The sequence below is a fragment of the Patella vulgata genome, chromosome 5 (assembly GCF_932274485.2).
Source record: "Patella vulgata chromosome 5, xgPatVulg1.2, whole genome shotgun sequence".
Classification (NCBI taxonomy): Eukaryota; Metazoa; Mollusca; class Gastropoda; family Patellidae; genus Patella; species Patella vulgata.
Window position 1 is genome coordinate 36,036,363 of NC_065883.2, and position 19,756 is coordinate 36,056,118.

A 19,756-nucleotide genomic window follows, 5' to 3' on the forward strand; every position below is an offset into this window, starting at 1 on the left:
CATAATCTTCACCAAAAGTTGTCTTAGATTACAAAGTTAGAGAGTCCTACTCGTATAAGTAATGTGAGTTTAAAGCATCCGAAAACCTGAAAAAAATTACAGAATTTATGATCCATTTTAGTACCCTAATTTCAAATGGTCATATTTCAGCGAGTTTCCAACCTAGAGAGGTAAAATTTCGGATTTCTTAGTTTAAGTTTAAGGTCATATACGTATATTGTCGTCGCCCCTGTCCGTCCGTACGTCTGGACGTCAATCCACAATTGTTTGTGAACAGTCAACAGGTCACAATTTTTAACCGATTTCAATGAAACTTGAAATAAAGGTTTATCACCCTAAGATCTCGGTTCCTTTCGATATTGGCATGTATCGGACTTTAACTTCATGGATTATGGCCCCTGATTGTACGAAAAATCATGTTTTTAGCCTGTGAACACTGTAGAGGTCACAATTTTTATCCGATTTAGTTTAAACTTATGATTATAACCCAAAGATCTCGGTTCCTTTCGATATTCATGCATATCGGAACATAACTTCCTGAATTATGGCCCCTGATTGTACAAAAAATCGCGTTTTTAGCTTGTGGACCCAATAGAGGTCATAATTTTTATCCGATTTAAAAACCGTATTATTATATCACTTTTAAACCCTAAGGACGGCTGAGTTCGAATTTCGTGAAAATCACCCCTAAACTGACAGACAAAATGGCCGCCGTTCAGTCTCAAATAGCGTAAAAATATGGTATATCAAGGTTGTGGACCCTATAGAGGTCACAATTTTTCGATATTCGCGCGGTTCCTTTCGATATTAGCGCATATCGGAACGTAACTTCCTGAATTATGGCCCCTGATTGTACAAAAAATTGCGTTTTTAGCTTGTGGACCCTATAGAGGTCCTAATTTTTATTCGATTTAAAAAAACGTATTATTATATCACCATTACACCCTAAGGACAGCTGAGTTCGAATCTTGTGAAAATCGGCCCAAAACTGACAGACAAAATGGCCGCCCTTTGTTCTCAAATAGCGTAAAAATATGGTATATCAAGGCTGTGGACCCTATAGAGGTCACAATTTTAATCCGATTTTGTTGAAACTTGAAATATAGGTTTATAACACAAAGATCTCGGTTCCTTTCGATATTTGCGCATTTCGGACCGTAACTTCCTGAATTATGGCCCCTGATTGTACGAAAAATCGCGTTTTTAGCTTGTGGACCCTATAGAGGTCATAATTTTTATCCGATTTCAAAAACCGTATTATTATATCACCGTTACACCCTAAGGATGGCAGAGTTCAAATTTCGTGAAAATCGGCCTAAAACTGACAGACAAAATGGCTGCCCTTCGTTCTCAAATAGCGTAAAAATATGGTATATCAAGGCTGTGGATCATATAGAGGTCACAATTTTAATCCGATTTTGTTGAAACTTGAAATGTAAGTTTATAACACAAAGATCTCGGTTCCTTTCGATATATGCGCATATCGAATTGTAATTTCCTGAATTATGGCCCTTGATTGTAGGAAAAATCACTTTCTTTTTAGCTTGTTCTCTGTCCATCTCTTGCAAAATATGGGCGTATCTTCCATGGCAACTGCTTGTTAATTAAAGACATCTATTTTACATTGCATGGTTGATAAAAGATGCCGGAAGCCTTCTTAAATTATCAGTACTTATGAAAAGCTTAGATTAGTTTTAAGATATTACTGTATTTTAGATTAGCATGATATTGATGTCTGAGGTGGTAATTGACAGTGTGTTTGGATGTAGATGTAAACTCTACTTTATTACTTATCTGTCTAATCTAACTCAGCTGTAACTAGTTATTCTTTCAACATATAATTTCTCCTTTTACACTATAATATCAAGCAAATTTATCACTATGTAACACCACATGGCCAGACAGGGCTCTTATCTTGGCATTTATTAGTAAATCACCTTGGTTTTATTGAGTTGAATCTACATGTTTAGGAATGGATCATTTACCAGGTAGTAATAGAAAGGTGTAACAGAGGGCATGGGAACTTGCGAGAAAAGCATCTGTTTATGTGAATATTTTCTAAGCTTGCTAATATTCTATGATCATCATGTGTTTTGTAATTTTGTCTTGCATTTGAAATCCATGTTGGGGTAATTGCTAGAATTCCTGAAGAATGAGTACCTATCATGATTTCTACACCATGTGCTCTTTATTCTTTCTTCTTTGTAAATTACTTCTACTCAGTGCCTGTATATCAGATAAGTACATGTAGCGTGGGTTCTGAAGTCAGACTTATTCTACTATACAAAGATAAACTACTAGATCCTAGCCTGTTTATTAGTACATATTTATTGACAATAAAACTATTCAAAATAAAACTGTGTCTTATGATAAACTCTGCTGGTTTCCTTAAAATTAAAAGTATTGCAACACTGATATATATTGCAATACTTTTTGTCAAGCATTGCAATACGTTTTTAGCTGCTGCAGTACGTACATAACCCAAAGTTCAACCCTAAGGCGTTATAAGATGAAAACATGCCCACCATTTTAGTGTTAATATTGTTCTTGAAGTAATTAAACTATGTGTTTCAGAATAGTATCAATAAAAACTCGCCATGTGAGTCTAATCAGTCAGAAGAGTTCAATACGAACGAAAGTAGTCACTGACACCCGGAATAACCAGGTCTTCATAGCCTCTCTTATATTATCTCACTCTCAACTAACGATGGCGTTATGGCTTGTTTTGTTATTTCCTTTTTGCCTCGGAAACAACCACCACTTTGACAGAAAATAATTATTCTCTCAGCTAAAAAACATTTACGTCTCAACAAGACCACAAGAGATATCACAGATCTAAACTTGGGCACTGCAACCCTTTTTATACGGCCACATTGAAATGTGGTCGTATATTGTCGTCGCCCCCGTCCGTCTGTAGTCAGTCCGGCGTCCACAATTGCTTGTGGACGTTCTAGAGGCCAAAGTTAATATCCGATTGACCTTAAAGTGTTTAAGGTTTTGAGACGAAGAAGCCTATTAATTTTCAGTGATTTCCGATAATTACTGCCAGAGTTATGGCCCTTGATCACTTCAAAAAATCTTGTGGACGATCTAGAAGCCAAAGTTAATATCCGATTGACCTTAAATTTATACACAGTGTTTAAGGTCTTGAGATGAAGAAGCCTATTGATTTTCAGCGATTTCCGATAATTACTGCCAGAGTTATGGCCCTTGATCACTTTGAAAAATCTTGTGGACGCTCTAGAGGCCAAAGTTAATATCCGATTGACTTTAAATTTATACACAGTGTTTAAGGTCATGAGACGAAGAAGCCTATTTTCCGATAATTACTGCCAGAGTTATGGCCCTTGATCACTTTGAAAAATCTTGTGGACGCTCTAGAGGCCAAAGTTAATATCCGATTGACTTTAAATTTATACACAGTGTTTAAGGTCATGAGACGAAGAAGCCTATTTTCAGCGATTTCTGATAATTACTGCTAGAGTTATGGCCCTTGATCACTCCAAAAAACCTTGTGGACGCTCTAGAGGCCAAAATTAATATCCGATTGACCTTAAATTTATACACAGTGTTTAAGGTCATGAGACGAAAAAGCCTCTTGATTTTCAGCGATTTCCAATAATTAATGCCAGAGTTATAGCCCTTGATCACTTTGAAAAATCTTGTGGACGCTCTAGAGGCTAAAGTTAATATCCGATTAACTTTAAATTTATACACAGTGTTTGAGGCCATCATGAGATGAAGAATCATATTGATTTTCAACGATTAACTTTAAATTTATACACAGTGTTTGAGGCCATGAGATGAAGAATCATATTGATTTTCAACGATTTTGGATAAATGCTGCCAGAGTTATGGCCCTTCATCACTTTGAAAAATCTTGTGACACTCTAGATTCTAAAGTTATCATCCAATTGACTTCAGATTGATACACAGAGTTTAAGGTCTTGAGACGAACAAGTATATTGATTTTCAATGAATCTTTATAACTTGAACAGCTAAATCCTTGATGTTAAAAGTTTCGTATACTAAACGTTAGCATGGGGCAGAACTTTATAAAAACCAAACAAATTCTAATGGTTTTCTGATAATTACTTAATGAGTTGTTACTCTTAATCAGATTTTAATGTATTATAAATGTTTCATTACCGAAAAAAGTAAAAATATGCGACAACTCTTGTTGTCTGCCCCAATCACCAATATGTATCAACCCTTGTCGACCGCACAGACGATTTAGCTGCTGTGGGCGTATGTTTCGTTGCCTGACAACTTATCTTTTGATTTTGATGAAACCTGAAATGTGTGTTTATAACCCAAAGATATTGGGTCCTTACGATATTCGCGCATATTGGACCGTAACTTCCTGGATTATGGCCCCTAAATTGTACGAAAAATCACGTTTTTTAGCTTTTGGAACCTCTAGAGGTCACAATTTTTCTCTGATTTAAAAAAAAACGTTTTTATCACTGTTACAGACTAATGATGGTGGTGTTCAAATTTTGTGAAAATCAGACTGAAACTGCTTGACAAAATGGCTGCTACTTGTACGCAAATAGTGTAGTAGTATGTAAATGTAATACCAAATTTGTGGACCCTCTAGAAGCCACAGTTTGTATCTGATCTTGGTGAAACTTAAGATATATGATTATATCCAAAAGGTCTCGGTTCCTTCCTTTTGACATTTGCATATCTGACCGTAATTTGATTATGGCCTCTGATTGTACAAAAAATCGCATTTTTGTTTAGCTTGTTCTCTGTCGATCTCTTGCAAAATGTGGGATAATCTTACCTGGCCACCGCTGGTTTAAACTTAGTTTTTATACGCCCACATTTTCATGTGGACGTATTATGCCGTCGCCCCTGTCCGTCCGTCCACAATTGTTTGTGGACACTCTATAGGTCACAATTCTTATCCGATTTTGACAAAACTTGAAATATAGGTTTATCTCCAAAAGATCTCGGCTGCTTTCGATATTGGCATGTATCGGATCGAAACTTCATGGATTATGGCCCCTGTTTGTACGAAAAATCACGTTTTTAGCTTGTGGACACTATAGAGGTCACAGTTTTTATCCATTTAAAAAACCGTATTATTATATCACCGTTACACCCAAATGTAAGTTGATAACCCAAAGATCTCGGTTCCTTTCGATATTCGCGCATATCGGACAATAACTTCCTGAATTATGGCCCCTGATTGTACATAAAAACGCGTTTTTTGGCTTGTGGACCCTATAGAGGTCATAATTTTTATCCGATTTAAAAAAAAACGTATTATTATATCACCGTTACATTCAAGGACGAATGATTTTGAATTTCGTGAAAATCGGCCCAAAATTGACAGACAAAATGGCCGCCGTTCGTTCTCAACTAGCGTAAAAATATAGTATATCAAGGTTGTGGACCCTATAGAGGTCACACTTTTTATTCGATTTTGTTGAAACTTGAAATGTAAGTTTATAACCCAAAGATCTCGGTTCCTGTCGATATTCGCACATTTTGGACCGTTACTTCCTGAATTATGGCCCCTGATTGTACGAAAAATCGCGTTTTTAGCTTGTGGACCCTATAGAGGTAATAATTTTTATCCGATTTAAAAAAACGTATTATTATATCACCGTTACACCCTAAGGACAGCCGAGTTCGAATTTCGTGAAAATCGGCCCAAAATTGACAGAAAAAAATGGCCGCCGTTCGTTCTCAAATAGCGTAAAAATATGGTATATCAAGGTTGTGGACCCTAAAGAGGTCACAATTTTTATCCGATTTTGTTAAAACTTGAAATTTAAGTTTATAACCCAAAGATTTGGTTCCTTTCGATATTCGCGCATATCGGACCGTAACTTCCTGAATTATGGCCCCTGATTGTACGAAAAATCGCATTTTTAGATTGTGGACCCTATAGAGGTCATAATTTTTATCCGATTTAAAAAAACGTATTATTATATCACCGTTACATTCAAGGATGAACGATTTTGAATTTCGTGGAAATCGGCCCAAAATTGACAGACAAAATGGCCGCCGTTCGTTCTCAACTAGCGTAAAAATATGGTATATCAAGGTTGTGGACCCTAAAGAGGTCACAATTTTTATCCGATTTTGTTAAAACTTGAAATGTAAGTTTATAACCCAAAGATCTCGGTTCCTTTCAATATTCGCGCATATCGGACCGTAACTTCCTGAATTATGGCCCCTGATTGTACGAAAATTTAGATTGTGGACCCTATAGAGGTCATAATTTTTATCCGATTTAAAAAAACGTATTATTATATCACCGTTACATTCAAGGACGAATAATTTTGAATTTCGTGAAAATCGGCCCAAAATTGACAGACAAAATGGCCGCCGTTCGTTCTCAACTAGCGTAAAAATATGGTATATCAAGGTTGTGGACCCTATAGAGGTCACACTTTTTATTCGATTTTGTTGAAACTTGAAATGTAAGTTTATAACCCAAAGATCTCGGTTCCTTTCGATATTCGCGCATATCGGACCGTAACTTCCTGAATTATGGCCCCTGATTGTACGGAAAATCCCGTTTTTAGCTTGTGGACCCTATAGAGGTCATAATTTTTATCCGATTTAAAAAAACATATTATTATATCACCGTTACACCCTAAGGACGACTGAGTTCGAATTTCGTGAAAATCGGCCCAAAATTGACAGACAAAATGGCCGCCGTTCGTTCTCAACTAGCGTTAAAATATGGTATGTCAAGGTTGTGGACCCTACAGAGGTCACAATTTTTATCCGATTTTGTTGAAACTTGAAATGTAAGTTTATAACCCAAAGATCTTGGTTCCTTTCGATATTCGTGCATATCGGACCGTAACTTCCTGAATTATGGCCCCTGATTGTATGAAAAATCACGTTTTTAGCTTGTGGACCCTATAGAGGTCATAATTTTTATCCGATTTAAAAAAACGTATTATTATATCACCGTTACACCCTAAGGACGACTAATTTCATATTTCGTGAAAATCGGCCCAAAATTGACAGACAAATGGCCGCCGTTCGTTCTCAAATAGCGTAAAAATATGGTATATCAAGGTTGTGGACCCTATAGAGGTCACACTTTTTATCCGATTTTGTTGAAACTTGAAATGTAAGTTTATAACACAAAGATCTCAGTTCCTTTCGATATTCGCGCATATCGAATTGTAATTTCCTGAATTATCGTCCTTGATTGTAGGAAAAATCACTTTCTTGTTAGCTTGTTCTCTATCCATCTCTCGAAAATGTGGGCGTATCCTGCCTGGCAGCCGCTGGTTTTAATGAGAAACAACAAATGTTTTTAAAGACATGCTTTGTTGGCTATTGAGCTAAATATTTCATAGAACCAATGAACTACACAATAATGATATTATACTAGTCTTTTAGAGGCATAACTGGATAGAGTAATAAACTATTACACATAATAAAATAATATAATGGGTACTTATGAAAAACAGCTACTGTCGTACTGATATTCAGTGATATATTAGGGCGACATTTTGAAGAGTAATCGCGCAATGTTATCAAGCTAATACTACTGCTTTTATTTGTTTGAATACAGTATCTAGTAAGAAATTAACTAATGTTTCTTTCACTTTCACGTTTAGTTTATTCTGAACCTCTCACTAAATACTGCAAAAAAGGAAACTATTTTGTTTAGTCTGTAAATTCAGCTTTGTGTATTGTATCAAATGAGCTCAGTGTTTGGCAGAAATATTCTGCTAAAAATAATATGTTCTTTTGACATGCAAGTTACTTTTCATTAAGACAAGATTTTAACATTTGCCAGAACCATGAATAGAATATTATAGAGGTAGAAGATTGGTATTTATTTAAAGGAGCTAAATCGCTAATATTCGAGACCAAGAAATGAACACAAATGGGTCGCACATATAATAATGTAATATGAATGTATATTAAACTGATTTACATTCCATCGTTTCTAATTTAACTATAATTTTTAATCAGTTATATTCGGCGAAATACGACAGAAGTCTCAATCGAATGACAATCTCTAGCGTCTTGTTATTCCAGTCTACACCGATAGTATTTATTGCGCATGCTCTCCAGATAAGAATATGGTGTCACCGTTTGACATGACTTGTGGAATATGTCTTGACTCCCTTGTTACAAAGGACGCTGAAACGGATTATGGTACACGATTCGTGTACCAATGGTAAAATGTTTATTTTGTCTTAAATATTGGATATCAGAAGATCACAACATCAATGTTGATTTAAATTGAGAAATAATTCGTGTTTTCAGTGTCCAAGACTTTGCATGATATTGAGTTAGAGACTTAGCTACTTTAAGATAAAAAAGTTGTTTACAATTACCATGGACAAAGGTAATAACTTTATCAACATGATAAAGAAAATGGCACATAGAATGATTTAACTTAAATATGCATTATGGGAGATTAGATAAAGAGCTGGCAGTTCTCACTATAATAGTTAAAAACTAGATAATGTAAAGGCAATTTGCTGAAAATTTCAGTCATATTGATCCACTATGAACCGAGTCTTGATTATCTATTTCATGATTAAATCATAAATGAAAGTTGAGCAGCAAATCGGATCATAATCCAACAAATATCGCAGACTAGCATTGACATCGAGAGTTGATTATGGTCTTGATAAGTTAATTAATGTCTAATTAATAATTTAGATAACATTTCATGACTAAAGAAAGATCTGCAATAGGCAGATTTAGCTCTTGCCTAATGTATGTTTAATATAAATATTTCAAGATGGCTGATGGATGTTGTAATTTGTGTAATTTCAGTTCTGGTCAGGATGTACAGAGAATTTGTGTTATCAGCAATCTACCTGATCTGATCAAAAATAATAATGATGAATGTATGCGAAGAGTTGTTCCTAAAGTCAGGGTAAGTGCACATTTAAGTTTAAGGGTTTGGATTTAGAAACATTTTGTTCTAGTGTAATTAAGTTTAATTTTTTAAAGACATACATTTAATGGAGTAGACTTTCTTCATAATTTCTTCAAAACATTTAATTATTAATAAATTTGTAGGCTTTCAGACTGTTGTTGTCCCCTGTTCGTCTGTCTGTCTGTCACACTTTTTGGGACACAATAACTCTCCTTCTAATTGAGCTAGAATGTTCAAACTTGGTGTAGGTTTTTATTAGGTCAATGCCTTGATGGAGTTCGAAGATTAGCATTTTTTGCTTATAGGGTAAGCATATTGAATATGCAGTAATTTAGTTTGAAATTATCTAATACAATGTACAACACACATGGAATCACCCTATAGTTTTATTAAATCAATACCTGCTTAGGCAAAGTAGAGACTTCAATCTGATTGGTCAAAACGTTGGAACACAATAAATCTCCTTCCAATTGAGAATGTTCAAAATTGGTGTAGGTGTCTATAAGTATTACGTGAATGCTTTGACATAGTTTGTTCATGTGCATTTTCCACTAAGACTAAACAGAGATGAGCAATTTGATTGTTTGAGACTTTGGAACACGATAACTTTGGTTCTGATTGGATGGGAGCGATGAAACTGAGTTTAGATTCATTATATCAATACATTGACTACGTTCAATGATGAGAATGTTCTGTATAGACTAAGTAGCGATAAGCAACTTATTGGTCAAGACTTTTGAACATATTCTGTTATTTGAGGTATAAATGTTCATTAGGCAAATGTCTTGACAGAATTCAATGGTTAATATTTCTGATAAAGCTAAGCAGAGCCAAGCAATTTGATTGGTTGATGCTTTGGGACACGATAACTTTAGTTCTAATTAAAAGTGAGAGTGGGCAAACTCGGTGTATAGTTTCATTACATCATTTATTAGGTCGATGCCTTGATGGAGTGCGAAGATGGGCATTTTCTGCTTAGGGCAGAAAAAACAGGAGACAAGCAATGAAAAAACAGGAGAATCCAGGAGATTTTGTTTTCATCAAATAACTTTTTCTGTCCCCCGCCTTTCGAAGAAAGCAGGGGACTATTAAAATGGGTTCGTCCGTCTGTCTGTCCGTCTGTCTGTCCGTCACACTTTTTGGGACACAATAACTCTCTTCCTAATTGAGCTAGAATGTTCAAACTTGGTGTATGTGTTTATTAGGTCAATGCCTTGATGGAGTTCGAAGATGAGCATTTTCCGCTTAGGGTAAGCAGAGATAAGCAATTTGATTGGTTGATGCTTTGGGACACGATAACTCTCTTCCTAATTGGGCTAGAATGTTCAAACTTGGTGTATGTGTTGATTAGGTCAATGCCTTGATGGAGTTCGAAGATGAGCATTTTCCGCTTAGGGTAAGCAGAGATAAGCAATTTGATTGGTTGATGCTTTGGGACACGATAACTTTTAATTGAGCTAGAATGTTCAAACTTGGTGTATGTGTTTATTGTCCCCCGCCTTTCGAAGAAAGCAGGGGACTATTAAAATGGGTTCGTCTGTCTGTCTGTCTGTCTGTCCGTCACACTTTTTGGGACACAATAACTCTCCTTCTAATTGACCTAGAATGTTTAAACGTGGTGTAGGTGTTTATTAGGTCAATGCCTTGATGGAGTTCGAAGATAAGCATTTTCGGCTTAGGGTAAGCAGAGATAAGCAATTTGATTGGTTGATGCTTTGGGACACGATAACTTTAGTTCTAATTAAGTGAGAGAGATTTAACTTGGTGTATAGTTTCATTACATCAATACCTTGACTAAGTTCGATAATGAGCATTTTCTGCTCAGGGTAAGCAGAGCGATAAGCAATTTGATTGGCCGAGACTTTGGAACACAATAACCCTCCTTCTAATTGAGCTAGAATGTTCAAACTTGGTGTAGGTGTTTATTAGGTCAATGCCTTGATGGAGTGTGAAGATAAGCATTTTCTGCTTAGGATAAGCAAAGATAAGCAATTTGATTGGTTGATGCTTTGGGACACGATAACTTTAGTTCCAATTAAGTGAGAGTGATGAAACTTGGTGTATAGTTTCATTACATCAATACCTTGACTAAGTTCGATGATGAGCATTTTTTGCTCAGGGTAAGCAGAGCGATAAGCAATTTGATTGGCCTAGACTTTGGAACACAATAACTCTCCTTCTAATTGAGCTAGAATGTTCAAACTTGGTGTAGGTGTTTATTAGGTCAATGCCTTGATGGAGTGTGAAGATAAGCATTTTCTGCTTAGGGTAAGCAAAGATAAGCAATTTGATTGGTTGATGCTTTGGGACACGATAACTATCTGATAGAGAGTGATGAAACTTAGTGTATAGTTGATAATCAGTTTGATTGCTTGATACTTTGGAAAAAAAATAGATGTGCGATTAATTAATATTTGTCATCTATTTATTTGGGGATTTCGGCGGGGGACATCAGCCTCACTGTTGGCTTGTTTATTAATCATTAATATTAAAAGTCTTTAGCACTTTATACACTGTGCACTCATTTTTGCGGCGTACAACAAATGATATTCTTTTGGGGTTTGAGGTCAATATTTTAAATGACAGAAAACATTTTTTTGAAATATTTTGGGTGACGTCATAAGCGGTATAGAATTGCTTTTACCAATTTTAAAACTGAAATCTGCGAATGCCAGCTAAAACTTATAAAATTTGTAATAATTTGAATGATAATAAAAATATTTATGATCTTCATGATATCAGATAAAAAGCAGGCTACATTTAGTTGAAATTAGCAAATTTCATTCTGCAAAACCTGTAACTGGGTGAATGGAAATTCCCAGAAACGTTACATCAGAGCAATAATTTCCCGCAAGTGTCTCTCTTACATAAACGGTAATTGCGCTTATAAGTTATATTTCTATAACTTTTGATTCAGATTATTTGCATATATTGAGATCAATATTAAAGTATTATAATACAATATATTTAAAGTTGGCTAAATTTCAGTCAATGGCTACCAATTTCACTCTAAAGTCACGTAGCCTGACATGTTTTCTCTTCGTGGGAGAATTGTCAAAATCGCATAGATAGAGGTTTATTAGCCATGGGGAAAAATGACAGTAGTGGAAAGAACCTTGTATGGGTCTCTATTTTATCAGGTATGCTCATGTACTGTGCTACCATTACAATATACTTTATTTACTCCAAACTATAATAATCACAAACACACATTGGGCTGTCAAGCATATTACACTGTAACCCAGGTATCATTTAATCTTGTGTATCTAGCACTAATTTCTTTCACATTCGTTTAATATCCAATCTTTGTTTAAAAATTCATAAAAACTGTTTAAAATCACCATAAATCATTTATTTTGTACTGCTGTCCAGTTTAAAGGACAATATTGGTGCCAGTCATTATCACATATGTGATAGAACTGGTTAAACACGTTCCAAATATTATTTTATCACAGAGATCATTGCTACGATAGATGAGTAATCAATGTTTCAACAATAGGAAGTGACGAACGCAAAAGGAAAACACGAGTTATCCCTTTATATAACTGAATGAAGTGACGGGTGATAACAGATAAATGGGCGAATTTCTGCTCACTAAAACTTCCTTCGAAGACCAAAAGTTGTCAATTTCTGGGTCCTAGACAATGGCAATGTAATATCAAGATTGTGCAACCTCTAGAGTCACTATTTTTGTCCTTTCGATATTTGTGCATATAGTAGTAACTTACTGGATCATGGCCCCTGATTCTCTGGAAAATCTTATGTCACAATTTTGATCTGATTTTGATGAAACTTGCAATAAATGTTTATAACCCAAAGATCTTGGTTCCCTTCGATATTCGCGGGTATCAGATGGTAACTTCCTCAATTATGGCCCTTGATTGTACAAAAAATCACGTTTTTAGCTTGTGGTCCCTGTAGAGGTCACAATTTTTATCCGATTTAAAAAAATGTTTTAATATATCACCATTACACCCCAATGACGGTTGACAGACAAAATGGCCACCATTACACACTAAGGTCTTGGTTCCTTTTGATAATCACGCATATCCGAATGAACTTCCTGGATTATGGCCCCTGATTGTTCGAAAAATTGCATTTTTAGTTCGCGGATTCTTTAGAGGTCACAATTTTTTTTCCGATTTTAAAAACCGATTAAATATACCATTCCACCATAATGAAGGTTGAATTTGAATTTCAGGAAAATCAAAATGAAACTGCCCAACAAAATGGCCGCTTTTTGTGTAAAAGGAAGGTTGTGGACCCTCTAGAGGTCACAATTTTTATCCGATTTAGATGAAACTTAAAACATATCTTTATATCCCAAAGATCTCAGTCCCTTTTGATATTTGTGCATTTCAGAGCATAACTTTCTGGATTATTGCCCCAGATTGTACAAAAAATCCTGTTTATATTTAGCTTGTTCTCTATCCATCTCTTGCAAAATGTGGGTGTATCCTGCCTGGCAGCCGCTGGTGTTTTACTTGAGTACATCGAATTATGACAACAGGTAGATATTGATAATTAAAACACATTGTGTCTCACGAATTACGACATCCAAACCTTTAACATTGGTCTGGGTGACCTATTTACGGCAGATATACAAATTCAAAGACCGTAGAATTGTAAAATGAATAGACCTACACTTCTAAATATAAATAAACAAAATACCAAAACTTCTTTCTTTAAACTAATTTGGGATGATAGGGTCTACTACGGCACACAAAAATAAATTATGCCGTGGCAGACCTGGTTTGCGTCGGCCTTTACCATGGCTTTGCGGTTTGTCGTGGTAAATTTTGAGCACTGAGTTTGTGTACAGAGAAGAACGAAGGGGTTTAAATATGACTGGGCAGCTTTCTTCGATTTTTTCTTTGTGATGGTCATCAAAAAATAGTGCAGCGCCCGGCACCGCCCAACGTGGCTATATCCCTGGTCTGTTTGTATACTTATTCCTTATACCCTAAGGATGACTTCTGTTATTTTTGGTGCATGCCCGACCCCCAAGGACAGAACCAGGCCCAATTTTTATACGCCCACAATTAAATGTGGTCGTATATTGTCGTTGCCCCCGTCCGTCCGTCCGTCCGTCGGTCCGACATCCACAATTGCTTGTGGACGCTCTAGAGGCCAAAGTTAATATCCGATTGACCTTAAATTTATACACAGTGTTTAAGGTCACGAGGCGAAGAATCCTATTGATTTTCAAAGATTTCTGATAATTACTGCCAGAGTTATGACCCTTGATCACTTTGAAAAATCTTGTGGACGCTCTAGAGGCCAAAGTTAATATCCGATTGACTTTAAATTTATACACAGTGTTTAAGGCCATGAGACGAAGAAACCTATTGATTTTCAACGATTTCTGATAATTACTGCCAATGTTATGGCCCTTCATCACTTTGTGACGCTCTAAAGGCTAAAGTTATCATCCGATTGACTTCAGATTGATACACAGAGTCTAAGATCTTGAGACAAACAAGTATATTGATTTTCAATGAATTTTTATGATTTGAACAGCTAAATCCATGATATTAAAAGTTTTGTATACAAAACGTTAGCATTAGGCAGAAATTTATAAAAACCAAACAAATTCTAATGGTTTTCTGATAATTGCTTCATGAGTTGTTGCTCTTAATCAGATTTTAGTGTATTATAAATGTTTCATTACCGAAAAAAGTAAAAAAATATGTGACAATTCTTGTTGACTGCCCGGACGATTTAGCTGCTGTGGGCGTATGTTTCGTTGCCTGGCAACCTATCTTTATATGCGTCTGTGTGTCGCCTATAGGCCGCATTTCTTAACGGATCGTCATACTTATTCCTCATACTCTAAGGGTCATCCATATTGTTTTTGGTGCATGCACAACCCCTAGGGGCACAGCCACACCTGTTTTCTCTTTGTGTGTCTTTGTGTCACCTACAGGCCGCAATTCTTAATGGATCATCTTGAGAACTTTTCATACTTATTCCTTATACACTAAGGATGACCTCTATTGTTTTTGGTACATGCCCGACCCCAGGGACAGAGCTAGGCACAATTTGTGTGTGTGTGTGTGTGTCTCCTACAGGCCACAATTCTGAACAGATCTTCTTGAAACTTTGCTTACCTATTCCTTATACCCTAAGGGTGATCCCTATTGTTTTTGGTGAATACCTGACTCCCATTGACAGAGCCACACCCATATTTTCTTTGTATTTTCCGATTTAGTGCCTTTTTGGACGCCTCTATCTTGAAAACTACTCCAACGATTTTTATTAAACTTTCTCTATCGACAGTGCCTTGGGTGGCGTTGTGAAGGAAGACGTCAAATAAGACTTTGAAATAATTGGTATAGGACAAAAACAGGGCTGAAAATCGAAAAAAGTTGAAAAATCTTTAAATTTTGAAAAATGAGCTATTATTTTTTTTTGTATTTTTACATATTTTCAAAAAAGGTTTATATATTCATATAACTGATCTATTGACGATTCTAATGATGTATTGTTATTGAGTTAGTGTTTTCGATATTTGGCACTTTTGAACATAGATTTCTCTGGGTGATTTCATCTGATCAGATAATGTAGTATATCATTTTAGAGCCCTGCTACAAATCAAGTGTCCAAATTGGTTGTGTAAACTACCCCGACAATGATTCCTATACTGGAATAGTCAAAAAAATGAAAACAAAAGGTAAAGAAGTTGGTGCTCTCGCGAAAAACTTGATTTCTCCATCGGATGTCACCGGATCAAAACAACAAAAGTGTCGTTGGATAGCCCCATTAATGAACTATCGTATGACATCCAAATGATATATATTGAGTGGTGCCAAAAATTTAAAATTTTCCAATTTGAAACGCGTATTTCTTGAAAAGGACACCTAAAAATTTTCTTAAACTTTTCTTAATCTGAGTCCTATCGGTTGTCTAGGGTGTGAATCCAAATATAAAAGCATTAAAATAGTATAAGTGGTCCAAAATAGGCCTCCATCTTTGAAAAAAGTTGAAAAAGTTAAATCACTAATATAAGAATGCTCTTCTATTTCCTTTTTTATACGCCCACATAGAAATGTGGACGTATATTGCTGTCGACCCCGTCCGTCCATCGTCCACAATTTCTTGTGAACGATCTAACGCCAAAAGTTATCATCCAATTGTTTTAAAATTGATATATGTTGTTTACATTATCCTATTTTTGTGAAATTTTTATGCATTATTTAAATAAGTGAAACGAAGAAGCTTATTGAATTTCAGCAATTTCTGTTTATTACGTCTAGAGTTATGGCCCTTGTTTCACTTTATTGAACTTTGTGAATGCTCTAACATCAAAAGTTATCTGCTGATCTGTATGAAATTTACATGCGTCATTTAAATTAGTAAAGAGAAGAATCCTATTGAATTTCAGCAATTTCCGTTTATTACTTCTAGAGTTATTGCCCTTGTTTCACTTTGTTCAACCTTGTTAATGCTCGCTTGATGAAAGTTATCATCCGATATGTATGAAATTTATATGCATCATTTTAATTTATGAAACGAAAAAGCCTGTCAAATTTCAACATTTTCTGTAGATTACTTCCAGAGTTGAGACCCTTGTTTCAATTTGTAGAACCTTGTGAACCCTAAAACGGCAAAAATTATAATCTGATCTGTATGGAACTGTCTTGTAAAGGCCCCCAATTACCTACAAAGGAATAAATATGCGACAACGATGTAGCAGCTGTGGGCGTATGTTTCATTGCCTGGCAACCTATCTTTTTCAAAACTGCTCAATGGATGTTTCTGAAACTTCTGTTACAAGAACTTAAGTGCCCATACCACGTGTTAAAACTGTCCTGACAACGATCTGTAAACCGCAAGTGGTCGAAAAAATAGCCGATATTTTGACTATGCAATTCTAGCTGGAATTATTATTCTAAAAGCTTAAAGAGGTCATCATTTGTCTTGTAAATTTATCCTGTGCTAGTATACTATACTATTCAAAAAAAGTAGGGAATATTTGATTTTGGGGGCATAATACTAAAATATGCAAATGACTACGAAAAAAGTCACTATAGAACCTAACAGAAGAAACATTTCCAGTTACATGTGACGCCCAAACGCACCAATAGCTACCGCATGGAATGCAGGTGATGCTTGGGATCATCATGGGGGTCCAACCCAAGATTTGAACGACTCTGACTTTGAATGTTACAGTCATTGTGGCATTGAATTCCAGGGTGGAAACATCAGTTTAATTGTTTTAGTGACCAGAAAACAAATTTTGATATGCGTCGGCTTACCCAAAATGAAAGGTTACGTGCCCTTGGCATGCTACAGATCGGCACAACACAGGCGGTTGTGGCGCGGACGATGAATGTTTCTCAGTCTGTCATAAGCAGGCTATGGTCCAGATACCGTGATACACAATCTGTACAGGACAGACCACGCTCAGGTCGACCAAGGGCGACAACTCAAGCCCAGGATCGATTTATCCGTACCTTGGCTTTGAGAAATCGTGTCATCACAGCAAATCAGATCAGCGCTCGTCTTCAAACAGACACTGGTGGGAGAGTGAGTGGCCAGACAATTCGGAATCGACTGCATAGGGGTCACCTTCGCGCCTGACGTCCTCGCATGATCCCTTGTTTGAGAGATCATCACATTCAGGCAAGACGTCGTTGGTGTAGGGATCGTCAACACTGGGATAATTGACGCTGGAGCAATGTGATGTTTTCAGATGAGTCAAGGTTCACTGTTGATTTTTTGGACAGACGTAGGAGGGTGTGGCGTCGTCGAAACGAGCGCTTCCAAGACGTTAACGTCATCAGACATGATCGATTTGGGGGTGGTTCTGTTATGGTGTGGGGAGGCATCACTGTTGCTGGAAGAACGGCTTTACATGTTGTTGCAGGGCGTGTTACAGGCCAGTACTACCGGGACAACATCTTGGCAGTCCATGTTGTGCCGTTCGCACGACGTCATGGCCGCCGTTTCATCTTCCAGGATGACAACGCAAGATGTCACAGGGCCAGGATCGTTACAGGTTACCTCCAACAACAGAACATCACCACATTACCTTGGCCAGCACTGAGTCCCGACCTCTCCCCCATCGAGCATGTCTGGGACATGCTTGGACAGAGGTTACGTCAACGTCAACAACGTCCTGCCAATGTCCAAGAACTTGCTGCTGCGTTGCAACAGGAATGGGACAATCTGGACCAAAATGACCTTAGACGTCTCATTAGGAGTATGCCACGTCGGATCAATGCTTGTTTGGCAAACAGAGGAGGATTTACCCGTTACTGACTTGGTTGTGATGCTGTGGTAACTTTGCTGTTTGACCCCGGGTATCATTTTACCCTTATAATGGTCAGTATGTGCCTTACTTAGTCTAACGATCATTTGGAATAAATCGATGAATGTGAACTTCATTTCATTTTGTCATTTGTTTCTTCGTCAGTTTCATTAGGTGACTTTAATAACACTTAAAAATCAAATATCCCCTACTTTTTTTGAATAGTATAGTATATTGCTGGCATGCACATGAAAACTTTGTGCAACTTCTGTTAAATAAAGCCAAAATCTTCTAGTATTATAGTACATTTGTAATGAAATACTATTTGCTCTTCTGTTGTAAATGGTCATTGATTTGACCAGAGAAAACGAAATATTTATAATATTCCTGTTATTATATTTTTTTCAGGAGGTTTTACATGTGGCTCAAACTGAAATGCAGCTTGCAGCCTCCTCTGCATTTTTACAGATACTTCAACAACAGATAGTACCAATACAGAATTATACTCAAACATTCCTACAAACTATATTAACTAGTGTAGAAAGTAAAGATCCAGGTATATCATTATATACAATGTCATATCAGTGAACAAAATTGATCACCTTATTCATATGTGAACATTGAAACTCCCTAGAACCTTGGCATTCTTGACATTTTAAATTTCTCAAACAGATAGCTTGCAATATCACTTTCCAAGAAAAGTTATTCTTTTTATACGCCCATGTTAAAATGTGGTTGAATATTGTCGTCCTCCCCCCCCCCCCTCGTCTGTCTACCCGGTGTCTGCAATTGCTTATGGACATTCTAGGGGCTAAAGTTAATGAGCTCATGAGAAGAGATTACTGCCAGAGTTATGTCCCTTGATCATTTTAAAAAATCACGTCACTTTGGAGGCTAAAGTTAATATCCGATGGACTTTAAAATTATTCACAGTGTTAAAAGGTCATGAGACATGTTATTTTACTAATTAGATGAAATAAGTCAACCACAATGTACTTTTGCCCCTTAAAATAAGAGAAAAACTGCCTTACCCCAAACAATAACAACTCTGCCAACACCATCCAATTCTATGTTGTTGGCATAAAATCAAGGGACATGACTATTTTGAAGTGAAAACATAGTTATTTGATGGAGAGAACAACAGTTTTATAGCTGCTTTGGATACATTTTGGAACGATAGTACTAGACTTTATGATGCAGAAAAATATTTGGTGTTTCTACACTGTTGTGCAAAACATTTCACGAAAGAAGAAAAAAAAATGATTGGCGTTGGTAGATTTGTTATTATCCCCCGCTTTTGAAGAAAGCAGCAGACTATTAAAATGGGCTCGTCCGTCTGTCTGTCCGTCCGTCCGTCTGTCCGTCCGTCACTCTTTTTGGGACACAATAACTCTTTTTCTAATTGAGCTAGAATGTTTAAGCAGAGCGATAAACAATTTGATTGGTCGAGACTTTGGAACACAATAACTATTTTTATACGTCCACATTCATAATGTGAACGTATTATGCCGTCGCCCCTGTCTGTGTGTGTGTGTGTGTGTATGTATGTATGTGTGTGTGTGTGTGTGTGTGTGTGTGTGTCTGTGGTTCGCCTACAGGGCGCAATTCTTCATGGATTT

General features: G+C 36.5%; 1 protein-coding gene across 1 annotated transcript in view; it reads left to right on the forward strand.

The window, feature by feature from the left end:
- Positions 1 to 19,756, forward strand: part of LOC126820650 (serine/threonine-protein phosphatase 4 regulatory subunit 4) — a 197,375-nt gene that overhangs the window by 30,398 nt on the left and 147,221 nt on the right. The window contains exons 3-4 of the mRNA XM_050548731.2: positions 8,779 to 8,881; positions 18,546 to 18,693. Coding sequence (XP_050404688.1) covers positions 8,779 to 8,881; positions 18,546 to 18,693 — 251 coding nt within the window. The remainder of the gene's footprint in view (positions 1 to 8,778; positions 8,882 to 18,545; positions 18,694 to 19,756) is intronic.